We start from the raw sequence: 23,530 nt of genomic DNA, 5'->3' as shown, positions 1-23,530 counted from the left end.
ACAAGAAGCCCATTACTTAATTTGGATGTTACCAAATAAACTGCTGAGGTACAATAATACATGTAGGTGTATATATAGGATGCATATGCATAAATAAAATGGGCATCTAAGTGAGGAGGAAAATAATAATGTTGATCTCACAAAATACAGGAACCAAAGAGACCTAAATTAAAACTATTTCCTACCTCTACTACTCTTATATAGAAACAGTACCATGATCCAGTTCTTTCTCTACATACTAAGCACAGGCTGCTAATGACCTTTCATTCTTTGAGGCAAAGCCAAAGGAACTTGGTTCTTTTGACGTATATAAATAGCAGAATGCTCAGCTCTACTCAGCAAAGAAGTTCTTATCTTATGTGCTCAGCAGGCTTAACACTGCAGAACTACTGAAGGGCTACTGAAGGCCAACCCTGACCACTGTTTATCTGCTCATAGAAGCACTCGCTTTAAGGAGAAAAAAAAAAAAGGCAAAGTGTGGTGACAATGGTCATTAATATGAGGTTGATTTCTATTCTACTATCTTAAGGCATCTACCAGAGCTTGAATTTTATTACTAAATGGTTAAAAGAAAAGAAAAAAAGAGAAAGATTGAAAGAAAAAATACTGCTTGTAATAATACTGTTCATTCAAACTCAAGAGGCACTGGGTTTTACAAAATTGAAGACACATCCATGGCTACAAGGAGGCCCAGTTCAATGGGAAACAAAAACCTCTCTGCTAACTCCATACTCCAACAAGAAGATTCAATCAAGATGCTAAGAGGCTTTTGAACTTCATCTGATGCCAATTAAACAGGCATTATCCTAAATATTAAAAGCTCCTTTATCCATATCAGAAGAGATGGGTGGTGCTTACTTTCACAATAACATGAGCTGTATAGGTGAAACCTTATTTATCTCAATAGCTTACAAAATATTTTAAAATAAAAATATACAGCAAAACGAAAAACACAACAACAATTAGTCACTTAAAAAGTACACTAAATTGAAAGAATAAAAGAAATCATTACCTCATAAAGGCTGCAGAGCCTTCAAACCACCTTATGAAAAGTGTTTGGCCTCAAGTAAACAACGCCTGAAACAGAGGACCTCACCCAGCTCACCACTGCCCTCTACCCTGTGCCTTAAGAAAACCAGTGACCCTGAAAACAACCATGACTATCATATTAAAAGTTCTTCAACAACAGGAACTAATATTTATTCTTCTTTCATCATAAACAAAGCATAAGGCTCGTGTAATGGCAGAGTTTTGTGTGTGATGGTTTTTTTCAGGGGGGTGGGGGGTGTACCAGGGATTGAACTCAGGAGCACTGAACCACTGAGCCACATCCCCAGCCCTATTTTGTATTTTAATTAGAGACAGGGTTTCATTGAGTTGCCGTCGCTGGGGCTGGCTGTGAACTCATGATCCTCCTCTGAACTCCCAGCCTCCTGAGCCACTGGGATTACAGGCGTGTGCTACCACACCTGGCTAAAGGCAGAGCTTTAATCAATGACTGGTGAATGAATGTCCAATGTAAAACCTCCACATGGACTTACCTGCTCTTACTCCCCGATACTGAGGGGTGGCAAACATGTCCCACTGGGAAACAATGATGGCTGCAATGCCCAGCACACAGATGACAATCAAGTAGATGAAGCAAGGTTGTGGGTTACAGTAGAAAGAATAATAAAGCCAAGGAACAAAACTTCCCATAATTAGAAGAGCAATACCAGAATAATCCAGTCTAGAATTAAAAAAAAAATTATTTAATGCTAAAAATTACTGCCTGTTATAGGTCCCAATTAATCCCCCATAACATGAGCTATCAACAACTGAAGGCAAGTTGCTTGCTTTAATTAAAAAAAAAGTTCTCATCAGATGGTATCAAAAACGGATATCTTCTCCTAACCTTACACTGACTCTAAATCACTGATCAAACTATGGACCGTACAGATACTTACTTAGAGAAGAGCCGGGAGACCCCTTCTGAGTGGCAGTACACTGTGTGGAAGAGCCATGAAAACGAAAGGCAGAGAATGGCTCCCAAGAAAAATAACCCAAAGACCACCTTCTCTTGCAGAGGGGCTACAAAGGAGATATTTGGGCGAAACATATAAAAGATCCCCAGGCACAGGAAGAATACACAACCTAGGAAAAGAGTGAAGGAGACGAAGAAAATATTATTCTTCTGAAGAGACAGTGTTCTACATTAATTCTGCTTATAATCGTTCTCAGCAGCAATGATACCTGTATCAAAAGTTCCATAAATTTTTTTTCCAAGTTCATCCAAAATTTACTTTAAATACTGTTGATATCATATAAAATTTAGCTTCACAAATTGGGCACTACAGAACATAATAACTTAATCTAACAGCATAATCCAAAAGGAAATCAGATAATGCTGTTACTTCTTAGAACTGGCATGAAATTTCATTTATGAAATTTTTGGTATATACATACAGCCCAGCTATGAAAGGCCCTTTTTGTTTTCACTTTGAATTCCAACACCTCCAAATCCTGACAGAAAATAATAGCTTTCCTATACCAATAGCTGTCAAGAAGCACCATGCTGCTTCTCTGGTCCTTACAGGATGGTCCAGTAGGGACAGCAAAGTACCTACTCAGGGCATTTCATAACCAGTTCTTGAACTGTTCTCCACAGCAAGATACCATGTTCTTACTGCTTAGACCACTTACCACAAAGAAGGTCAGATATTTAGAAGTCAAACATTTACTAAGTGATCCTGTTTTATCATTTTAACCTAAAAATTACTTCTGACTTAGATATCTCCAACAGATTTAATTGGATTTTTTCTCTAGTTTACTTTCACTATTCTTGCAGGCAAGAACTCAGAGGCACAGCAGAAATCAAATGTGTGATAAGAAATACAAGTCAAATGGAGTAAAGCCAGAAACTATATTATTACATTAATGATAATGTATAACTACCATCATTAATTCCAAAACAGATGGGAAAAGGATACACTCATACATTGTTGGTGGGACAGCAAACTGGTGCAACCATTCTGTTAAGCAGTATGAAGATTCTCAAAACACTAGGAATGGAACCACCATTTGACTCAGTTATACCATACCTTGATATATATATCCAAAGGACTTAAAATCAGCATACTACGGTGATGCAGCCACATCAATGTTTATAGCAGCTCAATTCAGAGTAGCTAAGCTGTGGAACCAACCTAGGTGCCTTTCAACAGATGAATGGATAAAGGTATTGTGGTATATATACACAAAAGAACATTACTCAGCCTTAAAGAATAATGACTTCGTGACATTCAATGGATGGACTTGGAGACTATTATGCTAAGCGAAATAAGCCAGTCCCCCAAATGTTTTCTCTGATAGGTGGCAGCTAACCCACAACAACTGGTGGGGGGTGGGGAGAACAGAAGTTCATTGGATTAGACAAAGAGGAATAAAGGCAAGGGAGGGAGGATAGAAAAGACAGTGGAAAGAATCTGATGTAACTTCCCTAAGTACAGTGAATCACAACATTGTGTACATCCACAAGACTAGGATCCTAATTAGATAAGATATATTCCATGTTTATATATCAAAACAGATTCTGCTATCATGTATAACTAAAAAGAAAAATGTTATTATTATATGTATTTAAAAAACACTTGTTATATATATTCCAAAACAGAAGGCCTGTACCTGCTGTCATTCCCTACTCTCTAGTCTCCCTCAACCCTACCCTAGATAACCATTAATCTACTTTCTGCTTCTATGGATTTGCCCGCTCTGGACATTTCATGTACATGGAATCATAAAATTATGTGGCCTTTGGTGGCTGGTTTCATTTGCTTAGCAAATGTTTACAAGGCTCACTCTTGTAATATAATCTGTGTTTCATCCCTTTTTTAAGTTCAAAAAAAATATTCCACTGTATTATATACCACATTTTGTTTATCCAGTCATCAGCTGGTAGATATCTGAGTTGCTTCTACTTTTTAGCTGTCATGAATCATGATGCTATCAACTTCATGCACATGTTTTTCTGTCAATGTGATTTTAATACCTAGGAGTGCAATGTCTGGTAACTGTCTTTAACTTTTTGAAGAACCAACAAACTATTTTCCATAGGGCTGCCCCATTTTACATCTTACTGGCAATATACAAATATTCCAATCTCTCCATATTCCCCATCAAACTTTTATTGCATTTCTTCTTTTTTTTTAAACCAGGGATTGAACTCAAGGGTGCTTAACCACTCAGCTACATTGCTAGCCCTTTTTTATCCTCCTGCCTCAGCCTCCGAAGCCACTGGGATTATTTTTCTTTTTCTCAATTACAGCTATCCTGGTAGGAGTGAACCAGTCCCTCAACACATTTCTCAATACATCTGATTTGTATGTCTTTATAAAAATGATGTCTCTCTTGAGTTTTACCAATAAAGACAAACTGACTGTTCTTTAACAGTTCTTTACTAGACTCTTACCAGACATGATCTGCAAATATTCTCTCCCACTCTGAGGGTTGTCTTTTTACTTTTTCCTCTCCAAACTGGGGACTGAACTATGCCCAGAGGCACTATGCCCCTGAATTATATCTCCATAACTGTTTTGTTGTTGTTTTTAAAAAAGGGTCTTTCTAAATTACCAAGGCTGACCTTAAGCTTAAATCCTTCTGCTTCAGCCTCCCAATTGATAGGGATTAACAGTTATATGTAACCAGGTCCAACTTCTCAATCATGTTCTTTGACATAAACCAATTTTTTTATTTTGATGAAGTTTAAATTATCTGTTTTTTTTCTTTCTCTGTGCTTTGTCAATGCTAAGAAATTTGTCTAATCCAAGGTCACAAAGATTTATGTCTATGTTTTTCCCCAAGTTTTATAGTTTTAGCTCTGTGTTTAGGTCTTTGTTCATTTTTATTTATGGTGTGAGGTTAGGGTCCAACTTATTTTATACATGGCTATTTAGCTATCCTAGCAACATCTGTTTAGGACTATTCTTCTCCCTCCTCCCCGCCCTTGCATTTAATATACAATCATGACAGGGAAAACATGAAAAAATGAAAAAATATTTCATTTTCTATTTTAAGCCAAATTAAATTTAATAGTGAATAAGTAATGACTGAAAAATCACCTTCATCTCTACTTATTGAAAAATATTGATAATGTTCTAAAGATCTAGGAGAGAATAATGTGACTTAGTTGTAATAAAATCACAGTATGCCTCTGGACATAGTTCAATCCTCAGTGACAATACATTTTTAAGTTCTATCCTTACCCTCAAATACAAGATAATCAAGTGAATCACTAATTCATCTACCACTGATATTTCATACCTAAGAGATGTGTCCAGATGTTGCCTGTCTCAGTGTGTATTCTGAAAATGCTCTTAAAACAGGCCCGAAAAGAAGGCATAGGAGGCCGATGTCCATGTAAAAGGAAGTCATTATCCTTGAGCCAGTCTGGAAGCACATCATGAGGGATTACTCGCCATCGACCTTCCCATACCTGGAAGAAGAGTTATTGAACATCTTTGTGATTTTAGTTGTCCTACTAGCAACAACAATCCCAAACAACTGTCTCTTTTACCGCATTGTTGTACGATGGAAAAAAAAAAATTTTTAAAGGCAAATATATGCGAAATGTATAATGTCATATCCTGAATTCTTAAGACTGACAAATTTTTTTTTTCCTTAGGAAAAGGAAGGAGTAAAAAAAAATTATACAACATGCCCTAAAACAGCTTTACTTCAGTCCGAGTGAAGAACGGATGAGGAGTCTAAAGTTCCACCCATAAAGACCTTCCTTCATCCCCCATAACAGACTTCTGAAAAATTCCTGTGACATTAAATATGACTTTTTATATTTATCTGTTGGGAAAAAAAGAATTGTATAGAATTATGCTTTTGTGCCTTTTGCTAAACTCTCCCCTGGCCCCCACTTCCCTTTACTCTTTCTTCTCTCTCCACCATATCAAATATGATGAAGTAGAAAAGAAACAGAGCACAGGGGTCAGAAAATCTTGGGTCTCTAGTATTAACTAAATTATATGAGCTTTAATCAAATATAAAATCTCCAAACTTCATTTTCCTCATTTATATATTGAGGAAAACAAGTGTTTTACCACATAAGAAGGAAATCATGAGGATCAAACAAAAATGATACAAAAACTTCATAAATAAATTAGCAATCCCTAGTCCTTAATTATCCCTAGAAGCTATTACCTGTTTAAGAATTAGTGACTAGTCCCCCTTGCTCCTGCTAGAGAGACAGCAAAGAAGCTCCACTTTAACGGCCCTTCAATTCCCACAGCCCCCCTTTTCTTCCTTTTCCTGTTGTCCCTCTCCCTGACAGACAGAGGGATGGAGTCATTCCTCCTTAGAATGTCTATCAATTTCTGTAGTTGTTTCTTTACATTGTCTCTCAGGTCACAGAGCTCATATCACAACGATCACTTATCCAGAACTAAGTTGCTTCTGCTAGCCAGAAAGATGTAATGAAAATGCCAGGCATGTGGTTTACCTTACAGTTAATGTGGGCTCAGCAGTGCTTCCAGATTACTACCTTAAAGCAATAATCCAGACTACAAATGAGCAGAGCTCACCTCCAAAGACTACCACTTCTTATCTCTGGGGGTCTTGTACAAAACAACATAGCTAAGCCACAGAAAGTTGGCTTTCCTTCTCTCTACTATGCAGAAAGACTGCCACCCAGCCGCTGTGCCCACAGCCGTTTCCTGTTCTTTGCTCTTACCTTATTAAGATCTACAAAAGAACTGACTATGCAACACCTCCTCTGACTCCAAAGAAAATGAGAACTGCCAACTTAAGAACAAATATGACCCTCCTTTTTCTTTTTAAATACACACACACACACACACACACACACTTTAGTTGGGTTCAATTCTTAGTACCACAAATAAATAAATAAATGTCTATTTCAAATTCACAGGCTCAAGTGATCTTCCCGACTTGGCCTCCCAAGAAGCTGAGATGACAGGCACCACCACACTTTGCTCTCCCCCACATATTTTCAATCCACAGCTGGTTGAATCCATGGACATGAAACCCATGGATAAAGAGGGTTGGCTGCACTACCACTTGTAAAAGTGGCTGTATTATGAGATCTTCCACAGGAAGAGACAAAGATCAAGACACTGAATTTTTAATATCTATTTTGAACTTGGGAAAAATAATTATTGTAAACATTAACCTTATAAAATTTTGCTCCTTATTTTAGTTTCAGCAAATTTTATTTTATATTGTTTTAGTCACATATGCATTTAATGCCAGAGTGATTTGTCCCATTGTTTCTAATATTCTAGTGGTCTAAACACTGAGCCAAAGAGCAATACTACTTCCTTAATTATACTTTATTTGGTGACATATTTAACAGATACTATGTACCCTCACTCTCAACTTAAAATTATATACTGCCAACACAAATAGGCAACCTTTACTCCCTGAAACAAAACAACAGACAAAAGATTTATCTATAAGCTTGACAAGATACTGCCTCTATCAAACATCTCAGCAATGGTCCACTGGGTTTATACTTGACCCTAAAACATACATGCATATATACACCAATTTTTTTCCACTACCTATGGCACACCTCCTATTCCCACACAAACCCGGCTATGCTGGTAAAATAGCAAAAATCAAAGTCTGCAAAAAGAGATCAGATCAAACTTGGAAACTTTAAAGACAAAATTACTTACTTCCCCCAAAAGGGAAGGTAACACCAGCAAAGCCAAAGCACACCTCATTTTAAACTGTCTCTGTTTACTTGCTTCCAGTTCAAGAAACAGAATCTTACTGTCGGTAGACATGGCCAGTTTTCAAGCCTGGTCAGTTGCCCTGCCACAGCAAGGTACAGTGACACTGGAACACCATGTAACAGGATGCCTCCTGACTGTTCTCACAAACAGATTGGTAGAAGATAAGGGAATGGAAAAAGTTTTTATACCCAAACATTTTTCTTCAGTAACTCATATGTAGCATGCAAATGCCCATCCTATCTATTCTCCCATTAACTATTAAATTTTTAAGTTTTATTTGCTTTATCCTTTGTTCAGTTCAGAAAGAGAACAAATGGCAGTCAAGTATCCCAACTAGTCTATAAATATTAAAACTCCCCAATGGCTAAGACACTAACTATATGACTTGAAGAGATTTCTTCACATCAGAATCATTTTTTGAAAAACAAAATGTACCTATTTTATTCTTTGTGTTAATTATCCTGAGACAGTGATCACAATGAATTTATTGTTTTGCTTGGCTTTTTCTGTCATCAGTTTTTAAACACTGACTAAAATGTGCAGGGTTCTATGAAATCTACAAATGTTTATATTTACCCTCAACGCCCCGCCCCCAGCACTTAATCTGGAAGGGTTATCTATGTTAAAATCATAACATTCTCTTCTCATCCCTAGCCCAATATATAGTATTCTAAGTCAACCGGTCTCAATTATTTTCAGCATCACTGTGAATGCAGGAAAATCTAAATTTAGTTTTCAGAATCTAATCTAATCTGCCTGTAATCCCAGTGGCTCAGGAGGCCAGGACAGGAGGGTCATAAACTCAAAGCCAGCCTCAGCAATTTAGCAAGGCCCTAAGCAACTTAGTGAGACCTTGTCTCAATATAAAAAATTTTTAAAGGGCTGGGATGTGGCTCATTGGTAAAGCATCCCTGGGTTCAATCCCCAGTGTCTTCCTCCAACCCCCAAAAAAGTTATGGTTTCAGGGAAGGGAAAATAGGGGAGCCAGGGATTGAAATGGAGTAAATTAAATTCCATGACTTTGTCAAAATGAACCCAACTATTATTATATACAATTATAATGCACTAATAAAAGAAAAAAAGTTGTGGTTCATAAAACCCATGAAAAGTTACACTTCATAAAATTTTCTCTCTGAATAATTAAAAGTTATCTTTAAATGTTTAATAAGTGGATTTATACATACATACCCATACACCTGCCAAGGCCCTTACTGATTAATCAAGTACCTATTCATTCACCAGTGTCCCTATTTCTCTAAGGAAGCAACCGCAATTCTAGTTACCATTTTAGGGAAACAAAACAAATTATTCCTAACAGAGTCAGCCAATGGATTGAAAGAAAGGCCACAGAGACAGAAAATATGCCAGCTGAAAACTGGAAAATTTCCATCTCAAAAGTAGTCTGATTGCCCATCAAATCCCTAGAAAGAAAAATAGGTTTCCTATCCTAACAGCAGAGTACATTTATTTTAATACAGCATTTGAATATCTACCACTTCCAACTTGGTTTAATCTTATCTAATCAACAAGACCTTTACTTTGCTAAACTCTTATCAGGAAAAGTTTGTTTCCCAAATGGATATTCTAGTTTTATCAGAACTTTTATCAAGGCTGCTATTGGCAAACAAATGCATTGTGCCTTGAACAGGGTTAAAGTTAAGAGACAGCCTCCAATCCTTATCTTACCAGAGATTTTTTCCAAAGTAAACCAAAGGTCAAAGTACTACCCCCTTTGGGTTTTTTTTTTTTTGGGGGGGTGGTGGTGGTAAAGAGCATAGAAAATGATAAGAAACCACAATCTTACCTTACAAACAAACTCTTCCATTCTTTCCATAGCATGATGGGCTTGCAAAAGAGGGGACATGCCCATAAACCCTTCATCCTCCTGAGAAGTGTCATCATTGCACTCTTGTTCCTCAGAGCTCTGCAAGGCAATCACAGGAAAAAAAAAGTAAACAAGAGACTTAAGAGCCAAATGGCACAACACAGTTTGCTTGTCAAATTAAGATTTTAAAAAAATTTAAGAACAGTAAGTAAAGTCAGTTTATTATAGCATCATCAGTACTAAAAATAAACAGTATCCGGGCTAGGACTGTGGCTCAGTGGCAGAGCACTTGCCTCGAACGAATGAGGCACTAGGTTCAATTCTAAGCACCACATGAAAATAAATAAATAATGGGCTGGGGTTGTGGCTCAGTGGTAGAACGCTCGCCTAGCATGTTCGAGGCCCTCGGTTTGATCCCCAGCACCATATAAAAACAAATGAAGGTTCTATGTCCAACTACAACTAAAAAATAAGTATTAAAAAATATTTAAAAGGGCTGGGGATGTGGCTCAAGCGGTAGCGCGCTCTCCTGGCATGAGTGCAGCCCGGGTTCGATCCTCAGCACCACATACAAACAAAGATGTTGTGTCTGCCAAAAACTAAAAAATAAATATTAAAATAAATAAATAAATATTTAAAAATAAATAAAATGAAGGTATTTGTCCATGTACAACTAAAAAAATATATATTAAAAAAAAAGAACAGTATCAAATTTTCTGACAGATAAGTGAACTTATCTACTACATCATCATCCCTGTTTGTTTCAGTATCAAATTCTTGGAGGAGATTTACTGGATTCTTTTTTGGTTTTAAGATTTTCACAGACCACATAATATTATACTAAGAAGAAAATCAAGACTCCTACCTGGTACATCTAAAATAAGTAGTAGGCACTCTACCACTCAGCTACAATCCCAAATGCCAAATAAATGCCCAAAACAGAGGAAAGGGCTCCATAAAGGTCATCAAACTTAATTCTCATAACCATCTTTTTATTACTTAAGTATTCTTATCCCCATTTAACATATAACCTTAGTCAGGCACAGTGGCATACACCTGTAATCTGAGAGACTCAGGGGGCTCAGGTATGAGGATCATGAATTCAAAGCCAGCCTCAGCAATTTAGGAAGGACATAAGTAATTTAGGGAGATCCTGTCTCAAGATAAAAGGGCTGAGGATTTAGCTCAAAGGTAAAGAGCCCCAGGGTTCAATCCACAGTACCTCTCCTCCCCTCCAAAACACAAACCATGCATAAGAACTTTAGAGAAAGAGGTTAAATAAGTTGTCCAAGGTTAAAGCTAGTCAAGTAGAAAAGTTAAAAAAAAAAAAAAAAATCCAAAACCCCAGTGTCTTTCCACATTCTAAAGAAAATTTTGTCCAGGAACATGGAGCAAAAAGTAACAATCTAATAACGATTTAAATCACTAAAATGAAGATTTCTGTTTCTAGACCAAGCTTATAGTTTAGATAGAACAATAAAAAGGGAAATGGACAAAAAGCCAGGCGACTTCTAACCACAAACATGAAGGATTTTTATTAGAAGTCACTCAAACTTTCTAAGCCTCAAGTTTCTCACTTATACAGCCTCCTACATCTCTCAAATTCTGATATTATAATTCAATGAATAATGATAGTGTAAGAACTGGAATTCCATATCTAACCAAAGACTCTGCTAGATAAACAGTGCTGCTAACATGATTACATGAAGAAAGTTGGGGTGGGGGGTGCACCTGGGGTTGTAGTTCAGTGGTAGAGTACTTGCCTAGTATGTGTGAGGCACTGGGTTCAATTCTCACCGCCACATAAGTTTATTTATACACACACACACACATACACACACACAAATAAAGGTCCATTGGCAATTAAGAAAATTATCTTCTATCCCTGATCAGAAAACTATTAAGAATAAACACACAGAAGCAATAGGGAATCTACCACAGCACTCGAATTTGAACCTATTTTTTTTTAAATATTTTATTCCTTTCTTCACTTTGTAAAATATAAGCTTGAGGCTATTACATAGCATGTTAGATTTACACGCCCAAACTTTGACTTTAGGAAAAGAGTATATTCTCTAATAAAACACACACTGTCTTTGATTACCTAAAATGTGCCCAACTATCCTTTATACTTCCTGTTTTAAATGCTTCCCTAACTTCCTTTCACCTGGTATTTCTCAACCTTTCTTTCATTACCACTTCCCCCACCCCAGGAACATTTTTAGATTTTCCCCCCTATCCTATTCCCATGACACTTTAAACACAAACACTTATCTGTACATGGTAGTCCTGTGGAGGACTAAATTCCTTGTAATATTTAATAGTTTTTCACTCTTCCTCGGACCAAGGACCAATTTTCAGACAATGCACACCCTACCTAACCCATAGGAACTGTCTCCTCTTCTAAATTTCCTCAGCACGTATAAGTCTGTGTCTTTCACTGGCCAATTAATGAGTATCTATCTAATTAGACTCTTTTTTTTGTTGTTGTTAACTTCTACTATTTTATTTAACATTGGATAAGATTTTACTTTTTTAGACCAAAATTAGGTCTAGGTGTCTGCTTATCTTCTTCCCCATATATGGTGGTTTAATTAATGAATGCTTTAAAGAATGTGCCTAATTAAATGTAAAATAATGAAGTTCCATTAAAACATGAATTATATGAAAATAGGCAACAGCCTGAAATAATCAGATTAATTCTAAAATATAAAATTATATAATATATAAAATAGCTCAAATATGTATGTGTACTCAACATGTATAACAAACAAGGATTCGATTTTTATTTCCATGCAAATAAATTGTGTCAGCAGTTTCAAAGCCATAAATAAACCAGGCACAATTTGGTGTTCCTGTAATCCCAGCTACTGGAGTGTGTGAGACAAGAGGATTGCAAATTCGAGGCTAACCTCAGCAATTTAGTGAGACCTTATCTTGAAATTTAAAAAAGGACTGAGGATGTAGGTCAGTTGTAGAGTACCCCTGGGTTCAATTTACAGTACCAAAACAAAACTAAACTATAAATGAGCACATAAGATACAATCATAGTTCAATGTTTCCCTTATTTGTAAAATCTGGTGAGACTGCAAAGAGTCTTAAATGTCAGTGGCACTGCTTAAACTTAGTAATTCTGAGATCAGGATATGTGCAATTGGATCAACAGAGGATTACTGATAGGAAAAAATAAACTAGCCTCACTGGCAAGAGAAAGAACAATTCACACACACAATCTTCCCTTACAGACTTGGATGAAGAAAACTTGCAGATTGGGCACTTGGGGGCAGAAGGAACCAAAACTGAACTCAGGGGCACTCGACCACTGAGCCACATCCCCAGGCCTATTTTTTTTTTCCCCAAGGCCTATTTTTGACAAGGTCTCACTGAGTTGCTTGGTGCCTCACTTTTTGCTGAGGCTGGCTTTGAACTCACAATCCTCCTCTCTCAGCCTCCTGAGCCTCTGGGATTACAGGTGTGCACATCACTCTGGGCTGTTATGAGCACCTTTTTAAACAGTACTCTCTACAAAGAGAGATTGATTAATAGATCAACCAAAGTGATAGGAAGAGAAGAGGAATCATGACATTACTACTAAGGAAGAAACAACTTTTGTGTCCTTAGTGGTGCTAATAAATTTTTGTTGAAAGTAAATAAAATTATATTAAGAATGCAGGATGTATTATCTGGGATGAACACTGTTTATTAAGAAAGTTTTAGCCAGGCATAATGGCACTTGCCTGTAATTCCAGTGGCCCCAGAAGCTGAAGTAGGAGGATCACAAGTTTGCGGCCAGCCTCAGCCACTTAGCAAAGCAAAAAGCAATTTACAGAGAACCTGTCTTAAAATAAAAAGAGATTGAGGATGTAGCTCGTGGTTAAGTGCCTCTGGGTTTAATTCCCAGTAATCCCCCGCCAAAAAGCATAAAATGACTTGCAATAATGGATTAAGAGTGAATTTAGCCCAGTCTGTAATCCTAGCAACTTGGGAGACTGAAGAAAGAGGATCGCAGTTTCAAAGCCAGTCTCAACAACTAAGCAAGAACCCATCTAAAAAGAAAAGAAAAAGGGCTGAGGATGTAGCTCAGTGACAAAGCATCCCTGGGTTAAACAGGAAGGATGGCTGGCTGGCAAGCATCTAGTGGGTAAAGTCCAGGACACTGATAAACATCCTACAATGTACAGGATGGAGAGCTCCGTGCAGTAAAAAACTATCCGGTCAAAAAGTCAACAGTAGTTGAGAATCCCTAATCTGAAAGAGAGTTTTATATACCATGAATTATATATGCCACAGCACAACATTATGTGTTCACATCAGAAAAAAAAAAAAGTATTGCATTTGTTCAACATATTTAGAAAGTATTCATTAAGCAGGTACTGTGTTAAAGATAAAATGACCCTGAGGTTAAATGATCTGTTTAAAGTCAGACACTTAGAAAATAACAGAATTTTATGTTTAAATTCATGTCCATATATGTAATTCCAGTTTTCGCACCATTTCCTAGCTATGAAACTGCCCAATTGGATGGCCAGAGGGTAACTAATATTTGACCAACACACATAGGCAGGCCTTGCTTGCTTGGTATTTTAGTGTAGGATAGTAAAATTAATCAATCGTGAGGGGAAAAAACAAAAAACATGCAAAGCACTCTTAATAATCAATGAAAAACTACTATCTCATGACCTTAAAAGTTTTGCCAGAACTTGAAAAACTGTCAGTTTCAAATCTACAAGGTAATGGGAAAAAAAAACAGTAAAACTATTTATGGGGGTTCTATAAAAATTATCAGGAATGGGCTGGGGATGTGGCTTAAGTGATAACGCACTTGCCTGACATACGCGGGGCGCTGGGTTCGATCCTCAGCACCATAAAATAAAATTAAAAAGATGCTGTGTCCACCAAAAACAGAAAAATAAATATTAAAAAATTCTTTCTTCTCTCTCTTAAAAAAAATTATCAGGAATAGTTTGAACAATGCTTGCCTTCTCATATAATTTATGATTTTAAGTGAACATCTTTTCTACCCCTTGGCAAACTGTCACACTCCTTTCTAGGTTTAGGTAATTTTACTATTTGCACTTTCAAGGCACAAAATATCTTTAGAGATTTCTTTAATGTGACTTGTTTTTGCCAGCAAACATTTTACTCATTTATGTTGGCAAGCTTGCCTTCATTAAATTCTTCTGTCTGCTTATCTAGAGTTCTTAAATGACAGCCAAGTCAACATTCCCACAGGCCCCTAGATGTTCTGTAGCTCCATTATGTTTGATTTAGCTTCCTTCTCAGTATTATCACTTTGACTTCTGTACTTCACTTTTACATTTGTGGGCCAATTCCCTCCTTTTACTATTCATTTTTGTTTATGAAGCCATTTGAGTTTATTATTGAGAGACAAGGAAGCAATACAATAATATACTTTGTTATCTGTGCAGTAACTGCATTTTCAGATATGCAATTATCAGTCAATGACAAACTTGGAAAGAAGTGACATGATTGGTACCTGATCAGGATGTGTACCTATTACCTGCATAGCAACCTGCAGATTGAAAAGCCAACTGAAAAGTTTTGTATTTTATGCAGCTATTCATATTAAATATACCATGATAACTGAAAGTTGAACCATGCTGACGAGCCAAACCATAACAGAAACTCATGCATATTAAAACTTTGCAAAGCATGGGCTGCCTATATGCATGCATGTTCTTCTTTCATCTATTACAACTGCAACTTTCTATTCCTAATCATACTTCTACAAAAGCTAATCTGAATTCAACAGAATGCCAATCTGTGTCAAGAATAAGAATTTACCCATGAATTATATTTCTAAGCTGTAACTATGCTTATCAGTATTTTTATCAATAAATGTTATCAATGATTATATCTCTAGTGGTCCTATGTATGAAATAAAACTGGTGATCAGACATAAACGTTTCAATAAAGACAAAGTTTCACACATTCCACATGTCAACAAAATTTCAGAATTTTTATAAGAGAATGTTTCTTTTTGGGGGGCAGGGGATACCAGAAATTGAACTCAAGGGGCACTCAACCTCTGAGCCACATCCCCAGCCCTATTTTGATTTTATTTAGAGACAGGGTCTTACTGAGTTGCTTAGTGCCTCACTTTTGCTTTGGACTCTCAACCTTCCTGACTCAGCTTCCCAATGGGCATCTTGAGGAAGTCAATGCTGACTTACCATATAAAGACATTTTAATATTTAATATTTCCCCTCCTACATTCAATGAAGTCCATCTGTGAAAAGATCTGACTCTGATGATTCATAAAACTTTAATAATTTTCTAGAGTATGTTTATTACCAAAGTTTGATGGACCTGTCCAATTTAAAAAAAAAAATCATACAGAGAACCATACTGATAAAGAAGAAAGGTCTTCAAGTTGGGCTGGGGATGTGGCTCAGTGGTTGAGTGCCCCTGGAGTTCAATTTCTGGTATCCCCCTGCCCCCAAAAAAGAAACATTCTCTTATAAAAATTCTGAAATTTTGCTGACATGTTGGAATGTGTGAAACTTTGTCTTTATTGAAACGTTTATGTCTGATTGCTGGGAGCCATTAGCCAAGTAGGTATGACAATTTCCTTGCCAGCGTACCCCATGTTGCTGACATGTTGCAGCGACATTGAATGTAGGTGACCTTGCTCAAGGACCAAGGCAGATTAGGGTGTTCCCGGTTTAAGATAGTCGTGTTTAGGGCGTTCCCAGTTTAGGTTCCAGGTTTAAGGTTTAAGATTATTCCTGCTGGGAATAGGGCGTATCCTGCTGCCTGAGTTCCCCTTGAGTTCTCACGGGATTCAGACAGTATATTTTGGAGATAGAAGCCCAGTGGAGGTAGATTTGGGCAGAGAACGTGGATTTGGGCAGAGATCGTGGATTTGGGCAGAGATCGTGGATTTGGGCAGAGAACGTGGATTTGGGCAGAGATCGTGGATTTGGGCAGAGAACGTGGACTTGGGCAGAGAACGTGGACTTCCCCAGAACGTGATTGTAGACGGCTGGTGTGAGTTCGGGAATAAAGAGTTGCTGTTTGAATCTACAAGCTGTGTGGTGGCTCGTGATTGTGTGCCCAGCCAGACTGTGGCATTTGGTGGCCCGTTTGGGGAACTTCTGAAGCTTAGAGGTAAGTGAAATTTCTCACCCTTGAGGAAGAGAGAAAGAATGGGTGAACATTTCAAAAAACAATGTGTTATCGTTTTGATTTATTTTGTTTTTATTTCAAGTTGCCTGTTCCTAGAACTTTCTCAGGCAAACTGGGGGAAATGGTTGACTCAAGGTTTGAAGTTGTTCGCCTCCGAGGAAGAAAAATTGTTAGAGGAAAGAGGCACCCCAGTAAGACCAAGAGCAGTTAGGACATATGTTGATACAATACAAAAATGTAGCCCATGGCTTTTTAAAGACGAGTTATTAAGTATATCAATGGGACCATCATGGTATCCTGTAGAAGGAGTTTTCTTCAAGAAAGAGATGGCTAGTTCTGTTTACTACACTTGTCTAAGATCTTGGTTTTTACAGATATCTGATTAATTTACAATGCTAAAGTGTTAAAATATCAACCACTAAATATGAAATCAAGTACTCTTTACTTATTAAGTTCCATAAGGTAATATATTTAAACATTATGTGTGTTTTCATAAATTGGTAAATGGAAAAATGTTTAATATTGCTTTGTGTCTGTGTCTTTGCTAAAACAAGTTTACTAAGTGTTAAGATTCTATCATGTGTAATTTATATACAAAGAGTAGATGTCAAGTAAAGGTATTTCAGATAGAAAATGCAAAAGGCTAAGACAACTATTAGATACAGACATGTACTTTAAAGCAAAAAAGAGGGAATTGAAAAGGGGTATATATCCCCCAAAGATAAACTTAAAATAACGCTTTTTACTCTAAACTTTTTAAATTTGGATTCATCAGGACTTAGTGCTGCGGAAAGGCATATGTATCCAAAAAATGTACATAAGCCTAAAGTACTTTGGAAAGATATTCTAACAGGACAATGGAAAGGTCCTGACCCAGTGATTGTCTGGAGTCGGGGGTCTGTTTGTGTTTTTCCACAGGGAGAACAGCAGCCCATTTGGATTCCAGAAAGATTAACTAAAACAGTCTCTACAGATTGAAAAGAAGATGATTTGACTCAAATCCATAACAGCTGATATCCAGAACTCCAGCTTGGCCATTCTTACATCTGTGACAGTGATTAACCAGGATGCTTTTTTCAATAGCTATTTTATTATTGCATTTTTCCACATCATAAGGTTCTATTTTTATTTTTTGAGCTCATACAAACCTAGGTTAATGTTTTTCTGATCAGTTTTATTTTTTGACTGTGGAGTTTTTAAACATTGCAATGGAGATTTCACCTAGGTAAAGCTACAAGGCCTTTACTATTTTCTTATGTGTTGTACGTTTATGTACACTCTTGTGTTTTGTGTTGTATGTCTGTATGTGCGTATGTCCATATTTCTTATATGAGGAGCGCTCATGAAAAAATGGATCCGAATTATTATTATTTTTTTTTATTCACGTGATTTAAATGGTTTAATTTAAATTAGGTAAACAGCTGTTAAGGATTGTTTTTAAAGGTGGTTAACAGATCTGTTTGTTTACTAATTTAAATTAGGTAAACAGCTGTTAAGGATCGTTTTTAAAGTAGGTTAACAGATCTGTTTGTTTACTTTCACCTTTCCTTTTCATTATATTTAATAATTCTTTTCAGGATAATGTCTCTTTAGCATCATTGCCAGAATTCCTATCTCCATCCCAGTGCCGGTGAAGAACTCAACAAGTAATGCTCAATCAAAGAGTCAACTTACTTTGGGAGGAAACTTACTTTGGGAGGAAATGGACATATTGATAGATTCCTCCGCTTTGAACTGCTTGCAGAACTTGCCTGGACTATGTAACTATCGTTTGGTGCAGCGAATTGTGTTAATGCTGGCATATCTTTGCTGATGGTGTCACTAGTGATGCAATTTTTATTTCCTTGCCAGCGCACCCCATGTTAATTGTGGTAGTGCTGACATATCTTTGCTGATGGTGTCACCAGTGATGCAATTTTTTCCCAAGGAGCCGTCAATTGGCTTGGTGTCGTGGCATTTCTGTATCCTCCTCCCTTCTGCTAGTGATGGTCTAAAATTTGGGGGCCAATGGCTTATGCTGGACCGGTAGTCAGTGACGGGTATGATCCAATTGCAGTGGTATCAACCTAAGACAGGAGGCTGACGCCTAAAGGTCAGTTTTCCGATGACGGGTAAGAACCATATGTTGAATTGGACAACCTACCAGGCACGGTCCATAAGCCACATTAACCTCACTCCCCCACTGGCACCAAGGCCAAATTTGGGGGCCAACAGAGGTGAGGCAAAGAACCTCACCCCCCCACTGGTGCATAGACCTATCCACAAGTATGGCTGTATGCTGGACCGGTAGTCAGTGACGGGTATGATTCAATTGCAGTGGTATCAACCTAAGACAGGAGGCTGACGCCTAAAGGTCAGTTTTCCGATGACGGGTAAGAACCATATGTTGAATTGGACAACCTACCAGACACGGTCCTTAAGCCACATTGCTTGTTGTTTAATTAATCAGAAGGGGGGAGATGCTGGGAGCCATTAGCCAAGTAGGTATGACAATTTCCTTGCCAGCGTACCCCATGTTGCTGACATGTTGCAGCGACATTGAATGTAGGTGACCTTGCTCAAGGACCAAGGCAGATTAGGGTGTTCCCGGTTTAAGATAGTCGTGTTTAGGGCGTTCCCAGTTTAGGTTCCAGGTTTAAGGTTTAAGATTATTCCTGCTGGGAATAGGGCGTATCCTGCTGCCTGAGTTCCCCTTGAGTTCTCACGGGATTCAGACAGTATATTTTGGAGATAGAAGCCCAGTGGAGGTAGATTTGGGCAGAGAACGTGGATTTGGGCAGAGAAGGTGGAGTTGGGCAGAGAACGTGGATTTGGGCAGAGAACGTGGATTTCCCCAGAACGTGATTGTAGACGGCTGGTGTGAGTTCGGGAATAAAGAGTTGCTGTTTGAATCTACAAGCTATGTGGTGGCTCGTGATTGTGTGCCCAGCCAGACTGCGGCATTTGTGCCCAGGCAGACTGTGGCATCTGATCACCAGTTTTATATTGTTTTATTTCATACATTGGACCACTAGAGATATAATCATTGATAACATTTATTGATAAAAATATCAAGCAGATAAATGCTCAATAGGTACTTACAAACCTATTGAGCATTTATCTGTTTGAGCCCAACTCAGTTTAACAAATATTAGATGAATAGCCAGGTGTGGTTGTGCACACCTGTAATCTTAGCAACTTGGGAGGCTTAGGCAGGAGGACCACAAGTTCAACATTAACCTGGGCAATTTAAAGAAACTCTGTCTCCAAAAAGGGGGAGGGGGGGATAAAATGTAGCCTTTACCTTCCATGGGGCTCATTCTAAAAACAGGCTGAATTAGCTATGTAAATGGCTCAGAGAAATAAGACATAGCTAGTTCAAAGACAGAAAAAGCAAAAGTACCACTTGAGAAAGAAGCTTCAGATGCAATGGGAGGAACAGCGAAACATAAATGATATACCAAAACACTAGCTGAAGTTAGTACACAAAGTGTCACAACCATACTACCATCCATCACCCACAATTAAAAGAAAAGGGTCATGAAATAAAATACACAGGACTAAGGAAAGCACATCTTTGATTAAAATTTGTCTTCCTTTATAGACATTACTGAGAACTGAGACCCTCTATGTTATGAGGACTAAAATCAAGGTCCCTATGTTAGTGTAACTTTATTATTTGTTTCAGAAGATTCTTACTTCAGAAAGTAAAGGTGCAAACCTGTAAATAACTTCACAATTAGCTTAAGGAATATCTTAAAAATTCATTTAACTGAATAATAAACTGCTCAACCAGATCATTAGGACAATAAATTGTTCAACTGGGCAAATCTGGTTACTTATCAAATAAATCAAGGTCTAAGTAGACTTCTTCATGAAAACAAAATTATGTGACCAACAGAAAAGAGTCTATTTATAAGTTAGCTTTCCCTTAATAAACTAAAATACAGTGGTACTCCTTATTTTGATTAAAGTAAACCAGTTTAATAGAATAAATTCTAGGCTAAATAAATAAAAAGTAGTTCCTAATATCCCAATTTATGAAGAAGAATCTGGAACAGAGGAAAAGTAGGACAACCATAAAAGCTGATCTCTTTATTCAACCTAATACCTTGAAAATTCAAAGATATGGGGGAAAAGCCATAAAATTATAGATCAAGGCAACCTAGTTTGAAATTTCTCTTGTATTCCTGTCTCAATGCTCACAAAATGCTTCTATAACTTAAACAAACATAGTTAAAAGAGTATAGGCTTTAGGGTCAAGGCCCAGAGACACTGGCCTACTCACTTCAACCAATATACAACATTATACATTTCAAAAACAATTTTAGAAGATGAAAGAATACAGGACCAGAAACCAAAAGATCTAGATTGTATACCCTAGGTGATTAAACTTACTGTATCCTCCACTGTATAACATTGACTCTTCATTCCAGGGACACTGAATTCTTTTCAGAATCAGAAAAATGCCAGTATATATGCACCAGTATATACTCAATAAATGTTAGCTCTCAATACTATTCCCTAAAAGCATCATACTATTTCTTGCATTTCAGCCTTTGCATCCACTATTCTTCTCTCTGCCTAGAATGCCCTTCAGTCCTTTTTCCTAGCTACCTCTGAAACTCATGTTTCATCTCTTCTGATCCCCACCTGCAGCTGGAGTTGCTACCATAGTATCCTATGCATGCAGTCACAATGCACTCACCACAAATGTATTTATCTTTCTCTCCAACTATATTGTAAGCTACTTATGGGCAGAAATCATGTCTTATCTTTGTATGCCCAAAGTGCCGTCACATGGTAGAGAAACTAAAAACATCTGAAGAACAATTAAAGGCACACATGCCCAATTTCTTCTGGGCTCCTTCCCATTCTGACACTCTAGGAATCAGTGGGTACTTGAAAGCAAGCCAATACTATTTAATAAACATTAAGACATCAGAAGAAAAGGCTGGTGGGGGAGAAGTTAAGTTAAATTAGCTCAATCTAAAACAGTGAAAAGTCCAAGATGAAAAGTCCAATTGACTTAGAAATCACCTTTATGGAAGAACTGTTGGGGGTGGATCAGGCTATATGTGCAGGATGTGTTTACCAATTTTATCAGCGGAGTGCCCTTACAAAGGAAGAACAGGACAATTATTTATTGTTCACTAACTACATGCCAGACACTCTGATAGGTGCATTTTTGCAAATTAAATCCTCACAATAATTTTCTGAGTATTTCCATTCCCATTTTGTAATACGGAAGTCTAGGTCGAGCATGGTAAATAAAGAAACAGAAGCTAAGAGAAGTTACACAGCTCTAAGTAGTACCTTGAATCTCCATCTAATGACATTATCTTGAATAATCACTTCAATAACTATACAAGTCTATTAGGCTCATTAAATACTGTGTTTGAACTGAATATCTCATAATACAGTAGTAGATACTATTATTTTTCAAATACAAGTAGGTACTATAGTGATTTACAAAATACAAACTGACTTACGATGAACATTTCAAATTCAAAGACAATTTCTATCATATGGTTATTCAAACTTTTAAAATGTGACTGTTATAAAGAGGTCTGTTATTGTTTTTAATATTTAAAGGGGACATGGGATCATAATCCTGACTCAATAATTCCACTCCTGAGTATGTAGCTAACAGAAATGCATATATATATATATATATATATATATATATATATATATATATATATATATATATATATCAAATAAACAAAAAATAGAATGTTCATAGCAATTGTATTTATAATAGCCCCAAACTGGAAACAACACAGACTGCCTTCAACAATAGTATAAGTAAATAAAATGTTGTATAGTAACACAATGAAATACCATGAAGCAATAAAATGTAACAACCTACAACTACACCCAGAAAACACAAGATAAATATTGAAAACATGATTCTAAGAAAAAGAAACTAGACATACATATCTGGAGTGATTACAGTGATATAAAGTACAAAAACAAGAAAATTAATCTATGACATTATGGTTACCTCTGGAGGAAGGAAATAGTCATTATTAAGGGGATGTCTAGGAGTACAGATTTACACACTTGTGTCCAGTTTATAAAAAATGTCTCAAACTTTATTAACTTTATTTATTGCACTTCTATAAGGTTTTTGTTGTTTTTCCTTTAAAGGGTTCTCTTAATCAAAAAGGCTGGGTTAACAATACTGTAAAAGCAATCAGGGATTCAAATTCAGGACTCTGAAGACTGAACCTTGCTTTTTCCCCCGCTTTGAGATTTATCTACTGGTATCCAGAAATGGTTTCACTAAACAAAACTCAATAAAAAGTATGAAAGAACCCATTAAATAGGACTGCTTAAGCAAAGATACCTAATAAGACTGATTTCTGGGGGGGAAATCTCATCTTCTATCCTCTAACCAAAAAAAAAAAAAAAAAAAAGGAAGGAAAGAAAGAAGTATTAAAACTATTGTGAAAAAGACCACAGAAATTGAGAATGAGAAAATCTTAGGTACCTATTACCTAGTTCAACATCTCATTTTAATGTAAAGCAAATGCAGGACACAGAAATAAAATTGGTACTAACTTTTAAATATTAGTAAGCATAAGCATCTTTGTTATTTATCTCTCTGTCTGTGTCTGTGTCTCTCCCACCCCCTCTATTCAGTAGGTCTGGAATAATATTGTGGCAATTTGTATTTATTTTCTTTTCAAATGAGCAGTCTTAATAAATTCACTGATTTAAACCTAGTGATAAATAAACACTACATAAGAAGATACATCATTCTGCAATGTTTATGACTATCCTAAATCTTATTTTATTAATTCAGAATTTCACTTAACTTCCTATAGAA

General features: G+C 36.8%; 1 protein-coding gene across 4 annotated transcripts in view; it reads right to left on the bottom strand.

Annotated features, from left to right (window-relative positions):
• The window catches only part of Adipor2 (adiponectin receptor 2), an 80,248-nt gene that overhangs the window by 6,222 nt on the left and 50,496 nt on the right, over positions 1-23,530 (bottom strand). For 3 of the 4 annotated variants that reach the window (XM_027951053.2, XM_071610309.1, XM_027951054.2), the window contains 4 exons: positions 9,547-9,666; positions 5,299-5,470; positions 1,947-2,133; positions 1,542-1,729 (listed from right to left, as the gene is read on the bottom strand). In XM_027951053.2, the coding sequence (XP_027806854.1) occupies positions 1,542-1,729; positions 1,947-2,133; positions 5,299-5,470; positions 9,547-9,666 (667 nt within the window). The remainder of the gene's footprint in view (positions 1-1,541; positions 1,730-1,946; positions 2,134-5,298; positions 5,471-9,546; positions 9,667-23,530) is intronic. The other variant, XM_071610310.1, reaches the window with a different exon arrangement.

This window comes from Marmota flaviventris, chromosome 3, assembly GCF_047511675.1.
Source record: "Marmota flaviventris isolate mMarFla1 chromosome 3, mMarFla1.hap1, whole genome shotgun sequence".
Lineage (NCBI taxonomy): Eukaryota > Metazoa > Chordata > Mammalia > Rodentia > Sciuridae > Marmota > Marmota flaviventris.
This window is presented reverse-complemented; position numbering and strand designations above follow the sequence as displayed.